The 17,155-nt window shown below is 35.5% G+C and overlaps 1 protein-coding gene across 1 annotated transcript; it reads right to left on the reverse strand.

Annotated features, from left to right (window-relative positions):
* Positions 1-16,290: 16,290 nt before the first annotated feature.
* LOC128956473 (uncharacterized) lies at positions 16,291-16,917 on the reverse strand. Its single transcript, XM_054302192.1, has one exon. The coding sequence runs from the start codon at positions 16,915-16,917 to the stop codon at positions 16,291-16,293; it is 627 nt and encodes a 208-aa protein (XP_054158167.1).
* Positions 16,918-17,155: the final 238 nt, after the last annotated feature.

Here is a 17,155-nt window from a genome sequence, read left to right on the forward strand (position 1 = left end):
ACATTGCTAGTATCGCCCTTAAGTTAAGTAATTTTGTTATCACCTGTACCGGCCGATTTTGTCCGGCTATATTCAGAAGTGTGGGATTTAAATTCCCAAAAAGACTCACATTCGCTATTAATTTAAGTTTCTGATACTTAAAATACATATAAAAAAGAAACTACATTAAAATTATTAAAACTTAATAATTATAAAGACAGACATTTATGGTGACACATAGAAGTTGGTAATACGAAATGCTAATCCTATTTTTCAATTTGACTATAATTTGCTTATTTGTTTAAATAAATAATAGTGTGATAATTTATTAAAAAAAAAAAAAAAAAAAAATAATATTAAATAATTTAATAATAAAAAAAAAAGTTTGTATTTATAATTTATTTTTGTTTACAAAAATTTTAATAACATTTTAGTTAGTGTGTATAATAATGTAAAGATTATAATAATTATAAAAATAATTTTTTTGTTTTTGTTATACATTTTCATCATGCTAAAATTATAAAATATCTAAAACCATAATGATAATTAGTGTTGAAAAAAATACAATCTTTTGTTCTGTAAATGAGTAATAATTTTTTTATCGTTTTGCTTACTTAAGAAAAATGTGAATACAAATATATTTTTTCAAGAAAAAAAATTATTTTAAATAATAGTTTTATTTTAAATAAAGTGAAGACTACCTATAAAATATTAACATTAGATAATATTTAAGTTGTTTTTATTAATAATATTTGATATAATAATAATTGTGAAAACAAATTTTATTTGATAAAAATGTTGACAAATAAAAAATGTTATAAACGTCCTTTCAATTATAATGATTGTTTTTCTAACAAAAAGTTGGCCATATTTTCTAATAATTTTTATGTTGAAAAATTTAATAACCAAACGTTATSTTGGACTGATTGTCAACAATCACTTAACTCTGAAATAAATTTRAGAAATTTATTGCCGAATAGTAATTGTACCTATAARTTGACTACTGTTCCCGGATCATCGATAAAATTGRATGACAATATAGCAACAAACAGTAAATGTCTCTCTTTAAAACTATTAAATTCTATTCAACACTACAATACGGAGATATATGATAATGAAAGACGTCAATGGATACCGTGCGGTAACGATAAGGATGGTAGTTTACATATCTCTAATTTGTTCCCTGGAACGAAATATAAGATTAAGGTCAGATCTAACAGTGAAGAAGACGTTGAACAACAAAGTCTTTCGCCGAAAATTGATCGACAAAACCTAAATGATGTCATCGTAAGAGCTGGCGGATCATTCACGTTGGATGTAGATATAGTCGGTGAGCCGATGCCAGATATTGTATGGCGTATCAAAAGAAGGATCATTAGAAAGCAGCCGACATTTAATTTACAACATGGGTCTTATAATGCAAAGTTATTTTACAATAATTCAACTAGAAATAATACAGGTGTTTATCACATCTATGCTACCAATCAATGGGGTCAGGACGAAGCAACTATCAATGTAACTGTTATTACCCGGCCCTCCAAACCACAGCATCCCATAGAAGTTACTTACCTAAACAACATGAAATGTCATCTCAAGTGGGACAAACCTGAAGACGATGGAGGAGAACCTGTCGAAAGTTACGTTATCGAGAGACTGGATCCCAACACACGTTTGTGGTCACTGATTGCTCGATCATACGATCGCGAAGTGGATGTCACGGGTCTCACACCAGGTCAGTCAAATATATTTCAAATTAAAGCTGTCAACAAAGAAGGTGAATCAGAGCCTCTAGAGTTAGAGCCGGTGGTCACGGAAGAGTACAACGACACTCCGGACATAGTTTCTATTCCCGGAACAAGCACTGAAAATTTGTTAATAACTAAGTATATGTGTAGTAACTGTACGAGTGTATTTGAAACGGTAAAAGACTTAACAAGACACCACAACTTGGCTCATTTATATAAGTCTAAGGGATTTATAAAATTTAAAGGTTCGCCAAAAGTTGTATGTGAACCTGACTTGAGTAATAATTGGGAAGACGTTTAAAATGGGTTTTTGGTATGATGCAGGAGTATCGGTAAAGGCATAGCTGAGCTTCCGGATCATAACCAACAATTCGAGTATTTTATTTAAAATTATTTGTTTATTTGAGTAATGTTTTAAATTTTATTTTTGTTTATTACACACACACAGATATTTAACACAAATAGACAGAAATCATTTGTTATTGTATAAATATTTTATTTGATACAAGATAATTATACAATAACGATTAGCAGGGGGTTTTTGAAAACCCCGGGTTATTATTCAGTACTGACTATTCTATAGGGAGCGCTTATTAGGCTCATATAGATGCGCATCACTTAGGAGACGTCCGACGTGTTGTAAGTCGTGTTTGACCTGATTGGATATCAGGCCGATGTTATTTAYAGATCGGCAGATGTGGCCAGATCGACGGATTTAATATCGATATCGATTACCATTGAAGGGTGGCTTTGGATTACACGTGTAGTGATTACATATTTGAAATTCGTATTGGAGCTCATATAATGCATGCAATTGTTTTATTTTTATTTCATGTAAGACATTTATTGTAATTTTATGTTTTATTAGGTCGGGGGACCGACCTATTTGTCAGGATGCCGTTTATAGTAGCATAACTTTCTAAATATGGGAAGGTATGCGAGCTATGCCATCATTGGATTGGAGATGTACGTGTCGTTGCTATATATAGTAATGACACGTACGTGCCCAACCCAATGTCGGTGATATAAAACTGTTGGCTTCGCGAACCAACAGTGAAGTATCTAAGTATCTAATTATCTGAGTAGTCGTATACTTGTTGTTTTAAGTCAAATCTAGTTAGTTATGTTATTAATGTATTTATTTTGATTGATAAAAAGTTTGTAATAAAAAAGTTTTAAAATGTAATAAGTAGTTTAATAAATTATTAACAGCGGCACCCGCCGCTACCACCACCACTGCAGCCGCCGCAATTGGTCACATTGACCGTAAACATTGCTAGTATCGCCCTTAAGTTAAGAATTTTGTTGTCACCTGTACCGGCCGATTTTGTCCGGCTATAGTATGTTTGACACGTCCTTCCAATTGAATTTGATTATCTTCAGTATATTTGACACGTCCTTCCGACTGAATTTGATTATCTTCAGTATGTTTGACACGTCCTTCCGACTGAATTTGATTATCTTCAGTATGTATGACACGTCCTTCAGACTGAATTTGATTATTTTGAGTATGTATGACACGTCCTTCAGACTGAATTTGATTATCTTCAGTATGTTTGACACGTCCTTCCGACTGAATTTGATTATCTTCAGTATATTTGACACGTCCTTCCGACTGAATTTGATTATCTTCAGTATGTTTGACACGTCCTTCCGACTGAATTTGATTATCTTCAGTATGTTTGACACGTCCTTCTGACTGAATTTGATGATCTTCAGTATGTTTGACACGTCCTTCAGACTGAATTTGATTATCTTCAGTATGTTTGACACGTCCTTCTGACTGAATTTGATTATCTTCAGTATGTTTGACACGTCCTTCCGACTGAATTTGATTATTTTGAGTATGTATGACACGTCCTTCAGACTGAATTTGATTATCTTCAGTATGTTTGACACGTCCTTCCGACTGAATTTGATTATCTTCAGTATGTTTGACACGTCCTTCAGACTGAATTTGATTATCTTCAGTATGTTTGACACGTCCTTCTGACTGAATTTGATTATCTTCAGTATGTTTGACACGTCCTTCCGACTGAATTTGATTATTTTGAGTATGTATGACACGTCCTTCAGACTGAATTTGATTATCTTCAGTATGTTTGACACGTCCTTCCGACTGAATTTGATTATCTTCAGTATGTTTGACACGTCCTTCCAATTGAATTTGATTATCTTCAGTATGTTTGACACGTCCTTCTGACTGAATTTGATTATCTTCAGTATGTTTGACACGTCCTTCCGACTGAATTTGATTATCTTCAGTATGTATGACACGTCCTTCAGACTGAATTTGATTATCTTCAGTATGTTTGACACGTCCTTCCGACTGAATTTGATTATCTTCAGTATGTTTGACACGTCCTTCTGACTGAATTTGATTATCTTCAGTATATTTGACACGTCCTTCCGACTGAATTTGATTATCTTCAGTATGTTTGACACGTCCTTCAGACTGAATTTGATTATCTTCAGTATGTTTGACACGTCCTTCCGACTGAATTTGATTATCTTCAGTATGTTTGACACGTCCTTCTGACTGAATTTGATTATCTTCAGTATGTTTGACACGTCCTTCCGACTGAATTTGATTATCTTCAGTATGTTTGACACGTCCTTCCGATTGAATTTGATTATCTTCAGTATGTTTGACACGTCCTTCCGACTGAATTTGATTATCTTCAGTATGTTTGACACGTCCTTCCAATTGAATTTGATTATCTTCAGTATGTTTGACACGTCCTTCTGACTGAATTTGATTATCTTCAGTATATTTGACACGTCCTTCCGACTGAATTTGATTATCTTCAGTATGTTTGACACGTCCTTCCGACTGAATATGATTATCTTCAGTATGTTTGACACGTCCTTCCGACTGAATTTGATTATCTTCAGTATGTTTGACACGTCCTTCTGACTGAATTTGATTATCTTCAGTATGTTTGACACGTCCTTCCGACTGAATTTGATTATCTTCAGTATGTTTGACACGTCCTTCCGATTGAATTTGATTATCTTCAGTATATTTGACACGTCCTTCCGACTGAATTTGATTATCTTCAGTATGTATGACACGTCCTTCAGACTGAATTTGATTATCTTGAGTATGTATGACACGTCCTTCAGACTGAATTTGATTATCTTCAGTATGTTTGACACGTCCTTCCGACTGAATTTGATTATCTTCAGTATATTTGACACGTCCTTCCGACTGAATTTGATTATCTTCAGTATGTTTGACACGTCCTTCCGACTGAATTTGATTATCTTCAGTATGTTTGACACGTCCTTCCAATTGAATTTGATTATCTTCAGTATATTTGACACGTCCTTCCGACTGAATTTGATTATCTTCAGTATGTTTGACACGTCCTTCCGACTGAATTTGATTATCTTCAGTATGTTTGACACGTCCTTCCGACTGAATTTGATTATCTTCAGTATGTTTGACACGTCCTTCCAATTGAATTTGATTATCTTCAGTATGTTTGACACGTCCTTCTGACTGAATTTGATTATCTTCAGTATATTTGACACGTCCTTCCGACTGAATTTGATTATCTTCAGTATGTTTGACACGTCCTTCCGACTGAATATGATTATCTTCAGTATGTTTGACACGTCCTTCAGACTGAATTTGATTATCTTCAGTATGTTTGACACGTCCTTCTGACTGAATTTGATTATCTTCAGTATGTTTGACACGTCCTTCCGACTGAATTTGATTATTTTGAGTATGTATGACACGTCCTTCAGACTGAATTTGATTATCTTCAGTATGTTTGACACGTCCTTCCGACTGAATTTGATTATCTTCAGTATGTTTGACACGTCCTTCCGACTGAATTTGATTATCTTCAGTATGTTTGACACGTCCTTCCGACTGAATTTGATTATCTTCAGTATGTATGACACGTCCTTCCAATTGAATTTGATTATCTTCAGTATATTTGACACGTCCTTCCGACTGAATTTGATTATCTTCAGTATGTTTGACACGTCCTTCAGACTGAATTTGATTATCTTCAGTATATTTGACACGTCCTTCCGACTGAATTTGATTATCTTCAGTATGTTTGACACGTCCTTCCGACTGAATATGATTATCTTCAGTATGTTTGACACGTCCTTCCGACTGAATTTGATTATTTTGAGTATGTATGACACGTCCTTCAGACTGAATTTGATTATCTTCAGTATGTTTGACACGTCCTTCCGATTGAATTTGATTATCTTCAGTATGTTTGACACGTCCTTCCAATTGAATTTGATTATCTTCAGTATGTTTGACACGTCCTTCTGACTGAATTTGATTATCTTCAGTATATTTGACACGTCCTTCCGACTGAATTTGATTATCTTCAGTATGTTTGACACGTCCTTCCGACTGAATATGATTATCTTCAGTATGTTTGACACGTCCTTCCGACTGAATTTGATTATCTTCAGTATGTTTGACACGTCCTTCTGACTGAATTTGATTATCTTCAGTATATTTGACACGTCCTTCCGACTGAATTTGATTATTTTGAGTATGTATGACACGTCCTTCAGACTGAATTTGATTATCTTCAGTATGTTTGACACGTCCTTCCGACTGAATTTGATTATCTTCAGTATGTTTGACACGTCCTTCCAATTGAATTTGATTATCTTCAGTATGTTTGACACGTCCTTCTGACTGAATTTGATTATCTTCAGTATATTTGACACGTCCTTCCGACTGAATTTGATTATCTTCAGTATGTTTGACACGTCCTTCCGACTGAATTTGATTATCTTCAGTATGTTTGACACGTCCTTCCGACTGAATTTGATTATCTTCAGTATGTTTGACACGTCCTTCTGACTGAATTTGATTATCTTCAGTATGTTTGACACGTCCTTCCGACTGAATTTGATTATCTTCAGTATGTTTGACACGTCCTTCCGATTGAATTTGATTATCTTCAGTATATTTGACACGTCCTTCCGACTGAATTTGATTATCTTCAGTATGTATGACACGTCCTTCAGACTGAATTTGATTATCTTGAGTATGTATGACACGTCCTTCAGACTGAATTTGATTATCTTCAGTATGTTTGACACGTCCTTCTGACTGAATTTGATTATCTTCAGTATATTTGACACGTCCTTCCGACTGAATATGATTATCTTCAGTATGTTTGACACGTCCTTCCGACTGAATTTGATTATTTTGAGTATGTATGACACGTCCTTCAGACTGAATTTGATTATCTTCAGTATGTTTGACACGTCCTTCCGATTGAATTTGATTATCTTCAGTATGTTTGACACGTCCTTCCAATTGAATTTGATTATCTTCAGTATGTTTGACACGTCCTTCTGACTGAATTTGATTATCTTCAGTATATTTGACACGTCCTTCCGACTGAATTTGATTATCTTCAGTATGTTTGACACGTCCTTCCGACTGAATTTGATTATCTTCAGTATGTTTGACACGTCCTTCCGACTGAATTTGATTATCTTCAGTATGTTTGACACGTCCTTCTGACTGAATTTGATTATCTTCAGTATATTTGACACGTCCTTCCGACTGAATTTGATTATCTTGAGTATGTATGACACGTCCTTCAGACTGAATTTGATTATCTTCAGTATGTTTGACACGTCCTTCCGACTGAATTTGATTATCTTCAGTATGTTTGACACGTCCTTCCAATTGAATTTGATTATCTTCAGTATGTTTGACACGTCCTTCTGACTGAATTTGATTATCTTCAGTATATTTGACACGTCCTTCCGACTGAATTTGATTATCTTCAGTATGTTTGACACGTCCTTCCGACTGAATTTGATTATCTTCAGTATGTTTGACACGTCCTTCCGACTGAATTTGATTATCTTCAGTATGTTTGACACGTCCTTCTGACTGAATTTGATTATCTTCAGTATGTTTGACACGTCCTTCCGACTGAATTTGATTATCTTCAGTATGTTTGACACGTCCTTCCGATTGAATTTGATTATCTTCAGTATATTTGACACGTCCTTCCGACTGAATTTGATTATCTTCAGTATGTATGACACGTCCTTCAGACTGAATTTGATTATCTTGAGTATGTATGACACGTCCTTCAGACTGAATTTGATTATCTTCAGTATGTTTGACACGTCCTTCTGACTGAATTTGATTATCTTCAGTATATTTGACACGTCCTTCCGACTGAATTTGATTATCTTCAGTATGTTTGACACGTCCTTCCGACTGAATATGATTATCTTCAGTATGTTTGACACGTCCTTCCGACTGAATTTGATTATCTTCAGTATGTTTGACACGTCCTTCTGACTGAATTTGATTATCTTCAGTATATTTGACACGTCCTTCCGACTGAATTTGATTATTTTGAGTATGTATGACACGTCCTTCAGACTGAATTTGATTATCTTCAGTATGTTTGACACGTCCTTCCGACTGAATTTGATTATCTTCAGTATGTTTGACACGTCCTTCCAATTGAATTTGATTATCTTCAGTATGTTTGACACGTCCTTCTGACTGAATTTGATTATCTTCAGTATATTTGACACGTCCTTCCGACTGAATTTGATTATCTTCAGTATGTTTGACACGTCCTTCTGACTGAATTTGATTATCTTCAGTATGTTTGACACGTCCTTCCGACTGAATTTGATTATCTTCAGTATATTTGACACGTCCTTCCGACTGAATTTGATTATCTTCAGTATGTATGACACGTCCTTCAGACTGAATTTGATTATCTTGAGTATGTATGACACGTCCTTCAGACTGAATTTGATTATCTTCAGTATGTTTGACACGTCCTTCAGACTGAATTTGATTATCTTCAGTATATTTGACACGTCCTTCCGACTGAATTTGATTATCTTCAGTATGTTTGACACGTCCTTCCGACTGAATATGATTATCTTCAGTATGTTTGACACGTCCTTCTGACTGAATTTGATTATCTTCAGTATGTTTGACACGTCCTTCCGACTGAATTTGATTATCTTCAGTATGTTTGACACGTCCTTCCGACTGAATTTGATTATTTTGAGTATGTATGACACGTCCTTCAGACTGAATTTGATTATCTTCAGTATGTTTGACACGTCCTTCCGACTGAATTTGATTATCTTCAGTATATTTGACACGTCCTTCCGACTGAATTTGATTATCTTCAGTATGTTTGACACGTCCTTCCGACTGAATTTGATTATCTTCAGTATGTTTGACACGTCCTTCCAATTGAATTTGATTATCTTCAGTATATTTGACACGTCCTTCCGACTGAATTTGATTATCTTCAGTATGTTTGACACGTCCTTCCGACTGAATTTGATTATCTTCAGTATGTTTGACACGTCCTTCCGATTGAATTTGATTATCTTCAGTATGTTTGACACGTCCTTCCGACTGAATTTGATTATCTTCAGTATGTTTGACACGTCCTTCCAATTGAATTTGATTATCTTCAGTATGTTTGACACGTCCTTCAGACTGAATTTGATTATCTTCAGTATGTTTGACACGTCCTTCTGACTGAATTTGATTATCTTCAGTATGTTTGACACGTCCTTCCGACTGAATTTGATTATCTTCAGTATGTTTGACACGTCCTTCCGAYTGAATTTGATTATCTTCAGTATGTTTGACACGTCCTTCCGACTGAATTTGATTATCTTCAGTATGTTTGACACGTCCTTCCGACTGAATWTGATGATCGTCCTGTACTTTGACTGATGTACTCATAAGACACTGCTCACTCTTACCGGAGCTGTTGACGGCATTGACTCTGAAGTGATACTCATTATCAGTAGTCAGATTGAGAACAGTATAATCACAATCAAGACATCCGTATTCATTAACTTTTATCCAATAACTGCTGTTATGTCCTTTACGTTCGACCACATAACCGGTAATTTTGGGTCCGCCATCACTTCGCGGCGGTTCCCACTTGAGGTCGACATATGTTTTGCCAACTTTCTTGATGTGAAGATTCTGTGGCGGTGATGGTTCGGCTCCCTTACCCATCATTCTGAATGTGGCCGACGGCGGGTTCGGTTTACCCCAACCAGCGGCGTTCTTGGCTTTAATACGGAACTCATACTCTTTGCCTTCAATGGGTCCACCGATTGTAAAGTTGATGTCTTTGACAAGAAATTCATTGCCAATAAGCCATTTACTATCAGTCTGTTCTTTGTATTCTACACAATGGCCTTGTATTTTGGAACCGCCGTCACTGTACGATCGTTCCCAACTAAGACTCGCCGTATTTTTGGTGGAATCAGTGATCGTTGGTTTTCCGGGTGCATCAGGAGTGTTGAGCGGAAACTTAGCAGTAATGGGTCGATCCGTTTCAAGTGGTTTACTGACGCCGTACTGGTTCTCAGCACTTACTCGGAAGTGATAGACTTTGTTTGTTTCCAAACCAATCACTTCGTAATGACATTTGCGTACAAAAGCGCTTACTTTAGTCCATTGTTTAGTTGTTTGGTCCTGTTTTTCGATGATGTAATTAATGATAGGACTGCCCTCGTCGTCGAGCGGTGTTTTCCACGTCAAAGAGCAGGTCTCAGGCGACACATCACTCACTTCAAGCGGTCCTTTAGTTACACCGGGAACGTCAACGACCAGTACTTTACAGAAGGGTGAATCACTTCCCTCAGTGTTAGTCAATTTGACGCCATATTTGCCGCTGTCTTCGCGTTTGACTTTTCTGTTGAGCAAAATGGTGAAACTTTCGTTCGCTTCTGAGGTCACTCTATCGTCCGGCGAAATAATGGTTCCGTTTGCAGCCCATTTAACCTTCGGCGCCGGCGAACCACTAAATGGTACTCTAAGACTGAACTTTTCGCCAACCATCACAGCAATGTCTTCTAATGTAAAGTCGGCATCGATTTTGGGTGCAGTTGGCGGTCGGCGAGCAGTAATGGCATCGGAGGCATAACTGAAAGCTCCCTGACCGGCGGCATTTTGTGCGGCCACTCGGAACTCGTGTTCCTCATTGTATTTAAGTCCCGAAACTTTGTAAGTGAGGGCATCAGTAGTGCCGACGGGACTGCGAGTCCAGTCTTTATCGCCACCCTTACGCTTTTCGAGGGCATACCCAGTAATGGGTGATCTGCCGTCATTGCGAGGTTTAGTCCACTTAAGTGTAACTGAATCGTTACTCGTGTCAATAGCTTTGGGAACTCCGGGAGCGTCGGGCGTATCGAATGGATATTTAGCCAAAACTGGTTTATCAGTTTGTATCGGATCACTGGTTCCGTATTGATTCTCAGCCATCACAAGACAAAATTTTTCGGCCGACTTTCAAATGTTATACTTTAAGACTAGTTTTGCTGACTTAACTGTTAACTTTTGATCAAGTATGAAGCACTTATTAACCGATACAGTGTTTAGTTGCAGTTTGTTGTGTTTGTTGTAATATTGAGCACAAGACTACATTGCAAATGTTGGTAGTGATAGCTATATATATCTGTTGATTTATTTGGCAACAGATGATATAACCTTTCTTTTGCTAAAAGTTAATGTTACTAACATAGAAGCAGTAGTTGAGGTATTTTTGGCTTAAAGATTTTTGTTAAATTTATTTTTATTTGTTAAAAAATTTTTAAATGTAATTTTTTTTGTGGTTTACTGATGTTTTTGTGAACTCTATTTTCGTATCTGAGTTAGCATACGAGCAGTAGTTTGCTTATGCAAAGTTAGTAAAAATGTTATTTATTTATTTTCTGTTAGTAAAAAAATGTTTTATTAAAAAAAATTACTGCACTGAAAATACATAAATAAAATGTTTTTAAATAGATTTTAAATTTTAAACAAAATACTGCAAATTAGCTGCAAAAGTTATTTAAATAAAAATATTATTTAAATAACTGTTAAAAAGAACCTATAAGTATATTTATATWTTTTTTTTTTTGGCAAATTTTAACAATTTATTATGTGATACAAAAGCTATTAATATTATATTTAGTAATACTATTGATTTTAATTCATTATTTCTTAAGTCTATACTTTGTAAGGCTTTCATGTTATTCAAGTCAATACCAGTTAATTCATTGAAACTTAAGTCTAGAGTCTCTAAATCCAAGAGACGTCCGAAAATAGATGAGTCGCTTAAATCATTTAATCTATAGTTAGCTACTGAAAGGCTAACTAATTTAGGAGTAGTTTTAAATGATAGGGAATCCAAACGCTTGATTCGGTTAAAGTGTAGTCTGGACACCTAAGGGATAACAATCGGGTGGACCCGTCGCCCGATAATTCAGTTATTCGGTTTGATTGCAGTTTTAACGATACGAGTGCTTTGAGGCGACGGATGGCTTGAAAGATGATGCAGTCTATCAAGTTGTTAGTCAATTTCAACTCTATTAATGTCTTTTCATGACCAGAGGGAACCCATAGAAAGCATATGCATCTACTTCTTCAATCTTATTTGATCCCAAGTCTAAAGCTGTCAAACCCTAAGTGTAGAAAGCGCTGTCTTTGGGAATTCTTTTTCAGTTTACTATTTACTAAACTTAATGTCTTAAGACTTGTTTCTAAACCTTCAAATGACTCGACCGACACATTCACCAGAGATGACAATAAGATATACATCTGTTCTATGGTTGAAAAATTATAACATAGTTTGTCAGGCAATGCCGACAATGATTCATTAATTGAATGTACGCTAAAAGACTTAATCAGTAGTGAAATCAATAGCCTTAAGTCATATCTTATGTCTTTATATGAAGTTATTTCTCAGTCTATAAGAAATACTTTGTCAAATGGATAGCGCGAGCACAGACACTCGGCCTTAAACATGACATATATCGAATTCATTGGTTATCAATGGTAAAGCTTTTCTATCATCGCTTATATTGACTGAATCAATATTTGCAACAAATATGCCTTTAGATAAAACAATACCTTTTGATACAAATGGTTAGTACCGTTACCGCTCAGCTTAATCATTGTTATTACCGCTATACACATAAAACTAGATAATTGGTTGGCAAAACAATTGCAAAAGAGCTCAATTATAATGACAGTGACCACCAGCACATCCATGTCATTTGAGAAAAATTTATATTTTTTTTCTTATAAAATTAAATTAATAATAAACTAATCAATACTTAGTCAACTATTTCATTAAGTATGCCATATTTTGACAATTATTATTTCATAAATAATCAAAATTTCATTAAATTGTAATTAAAATATGGCCATTCAGGACATGGCCTCAAATAGTAAACATTTTGTCCACCTACTGGACACTACCTTAAAATAGACTTCTTAAGTATAATAAAAAAAATTATTATTTTTATAAAATAAATAATTTTAACAGACAAAAAAAACATTTATAACGAAACAAAACAAAATTAAGTTACTTACTGTGGTTTATGAATTAATTGTTAGGCCATTTTATATTTGCGTTTTTTCTTTCTTGGACTTACCTGTAGTTGGAAAAAGTCGAATGTGGGTCTATTGGGCATTTTCATCCCGAGTTCTGATAAAATAGTCAACGGTGTCGGCAATCTCGCTTTCCGCTGGCCAGACATTGTTGGCTACTTGAATGAAAATCTGCTTCGCTCCTGTGGGTGGGCGGTGGTCCTGGTGCGGGCTCCCGGTCGTCCAACCGACTGCTGATCGCTGGCTAGTTGTTAATTAATTAGTCGCACTCACTCATAATTGTAATATTATTTTTAACACAATTAATAGTAATTTTACAACAATTATAATCAGCAAAGTGTTGGGTAACGGTTGTAACCGATTGTTACATAACAACTGACTGTGTTTACTGTACTTCTGCTTCTGCTCTGCGTCCTCAACGACTCCCCACCTAATTATACCAGACCGACAACCGAGTTGTGCGCATCAACCCTGTCGTCGGTCCAAATACGGGTGTAGGACGGGACATCGGTTTACATACCTTACTAAATAAGTCTTTAATCTAATGATTCAGCTATTACGTACCAAATACTGTTACAATCTTAATAGCGTGATTTAGAATGTTTATAAACGGCTAAATGAATGGAATAATAGAGTCTTATTTATGTCAAATCTGACCTCACTCTTACCCGCTTCTGACCTCACTCTGATGCTCCATAATGTTACATTAATAGCGTGATTTAGAATGTTTATAAACGGCTAAATGAATGGAATAATAGAGTCTTATTTATGTCAAATCTGACCTCACTCTTACCCGCTTCTGACCTCACTCTGMTGCTCCTTAAGTTACATTAATAGAGTGATTAAGAATGCTTATAAACGTCTTAATTCGATCCATAATGATGTATTATTTAGGTCAAATCTGACCTCACTCTTACCCGCTTCTGACCTCTCTCTGATGCTCCATAATGTTATATTAATAGCGTGATTTAGAATGTTTATAAACGGCTAAATGAATGGAATAATAGAGTATTATTTATGTCAAATCTGACCTCACTCTTACCCGCTTCTGACCTCACTCTGATGCTCCTTAAGTTACATTAATAGAGTGATTAAGAATGCTTATAAACGTCTTAATTCGATCCATAATGATGTATTATTTATGTCAAATCTGACCTCACTCTTACCCGCTTCTGACCTCACTCTGATGCTCCATAATGTTACATTAATAGAGTGTTTTAGAATGTTTAAAAACGACTAAATGAATGGAATAATAGAGTATTATTTATGTCAAATCTGACCTCACTCTTACCCGCTTCTGACCTCACTCTGATGCTCCTTAAAGTTACATAAATAGAGTGATTAAGAATGCTTATAAACGTCTTAATTCGATCCATAATGATGTATTATTTAGGTCAAATCTGACCACAATCTTTCCCGCTTCTGACCTCTCTCTGATGCTCCATAATGTTATATTAATAGCGTGATTTAGAATGTTTATAAACGGCTAAATGAATGGAATAATAGAGTATTATTTATGTCAAATCTGACCTCACTCTTACCCGCTTCTGACCTCACTCTGATGCTCCATAATGTTACATTAATAGCGTGATTTAGAATGTTTATAAACGGCTAAATGAATGGAATAATAGAGTATTATTTAGGTCAAATCTGACCTCACTCTTACCCGCTTCTGACCTCACTCTGATGCTCCATAATGTTACATTAATAGCGTGATTTAGAATGTTTATAAACGGCTAAATGAATGGAATAATAGAGTATTATTTAKGTCAAATCTGACCTCACTCTGATGCTCCATAATGTTACATTAATAGCGTGATTTAGAATGTTTATAAACGGCTAAATGAATGGAATAATAGAGTATTATTTAKGTCAAATCTGACCTCACTCTTACCCGCTTCTGACCTCACTCTGATGCTCCATAATGTTACATTAATAGCGTGATTTAGAATGTTTATAAACGGCTAAATGAATGGAATAATAGAGTATTATTTAKGTCAAATCTGACCACAATCTTACCCGCTTCTGACCTCACTCTGATGCTCCATAATGATTCATAAAGAGAGTGATTTAGAATGTTATAAACGTCTTAATTCGATCCATAATGATGTATTATTTAGGTCAAATCTGACCACAATCTTACCCGCATCTGACCTCACTCTGATGCYCCTTAAAGTTACATTAATAGAGTGATTAAGAATGCTTATAAACGTCTTAATTCGATCCATAATGATGTATTATTTAGGTCAAATCTGACCACAWTCTTACCCGCTTCTGACCTCACTCTGATGCTCCATAATGTTACATTAATAGCGTGATTTAGAATGTTTATAAACGGCTAAATGAATGGAATAATAGAGTCTTATTTATGTCAAATCTGACCTCACTCTTACCCGCTTCTGACCTCACTCTGATGCTCCATAATGTTCATTAATAGAGTGTTTTAGAATGTTTAAAAACGACTAAATGAATGGAATAATAGAGTATTATTTATGTCAAATCTGACGGGAAAAAACGGGTAAGAGTGAGGTCAGATTTGACATAAATAATATGCTCTGCATATATGCTTCGAAGTGTAGATACGTATATCTACCTGTTGTATATACAAGTATATACAAGTATATACAAGTATATACAAGTATATACAAGTATATACAAGTATATACAAGTATATACAAGTATATACAAGTATATACAAGTATATACAAGTTGTATATACAGTTGTATATACCAGAAAACAGTCCTACTAATGATTATCGCAAATAAGTTAAGTTAAAGTTAAGTTGTGGGCCTACACAGGAAACAAATAACTTCTACTATTTTTACATACAACAGCCTAAGTGTATTAACCAGGAAATTTTGTTCTGTTAATACAGAGAACTTCCCGTGAGATCCGATATAGGCTTTCGAAAGACTATAAGCATTGACCAGTGGCCAGCGAGCCCCGAGAGCGTCTCCCAATGATTACGTCACACCCGTAAAGTGTCCTATAAGTTACCCTTCTATAAATTACGCTCATTATCTTTGCAGTGATATCCATTATTTTATATATTAACGGTATCCGGTTATTCGGACCGTGTTAACTGGACCAACCTAATTTACAATAAAACCATTACCGTTACTAATAATTAGTTTATTGTTTTTACAAATATTTTATTTTAAATTAATTAATTAATTAACAGATATTTCATAGTCCAACACATCTCTGGCCATTTCGCCGAACGTTGTGTTCAATTGGCGTACAATGTATTCGTCAAATCGGGTAATTGCGGGCAAAAATGTTTCATCAAAACACCAGTCATACTGCAGAAAGTGATCGCCGCGTATATTCAAATGTGTTGTATAGTATTTTTGACGCCATCCGCGATAATACCGATGATAAAGTAGTGGACACGCGCGGCGACCTTCGGCAGCAAACTCACCGTTCAGTCCATTGACCAAATCTGGTCGTTTGGCCAATATTTCGGTGGTCGGCAATTCGCCGGCATTATAATACCATTCGTCCGGTCGATAGTCACAGTAACTTAATAGCCATAGATCCAGGAATCGGGCCTTTCGGTGGCCAATCAGTGTCTGTGTGCCCAACACTTTGTATTCAGTTTCAAGACTTTTGTTACGTATTTCATAATCAAGTGTTAGTTCATAGTTGCGAAACGGATCCAAACTTTTGACAACATAGACATCCCGATCCAAATAAGTGCCGCCAAACTGCCGAAGTATACGATTGCGGACAATATCCGATGCGTGCCATTTGCCGAATCTTTTGCTCAATGGTTGACCAAATATTTCTGTCGGCATCTGAACTGGTCGTACATGTAGTCGTGTATTGACTAATCGGGCCAATCGTACCAATCGTTGCCAAAACTTACCCGACAATTGACTACAATCGCAATGAATGTATTGAATGAATCGTGTCCGGTCGGGAGTTCTTAAGTACCGATAGTATAGATAAAAAGTGGACAAACTGTATCTCTCGCTGTACAAACACTATGTAGTGGACAATATTCGGTACTAAATAGCCGTCACTGGCTGATGG

Source organism: Oppia nitens, unplaced genomic scaffold (genome assembly GCF_028296485.1).
Source record: "Oppia nitens isolate AA-2021 unplaced genomic scaffold, nextdenovo-longstitch-racon4-pilon3 scaffold30_pilon_pilon_pilon, whole genome shotgun sequence".
Classification (NCBI taxonomy): domain Eukaryota; kingdom Metazoa; phylum Arthropoda; class Arachnida; order Sarcoptiformes; family Oppiidae; genus Oppia; species Oppia nitens.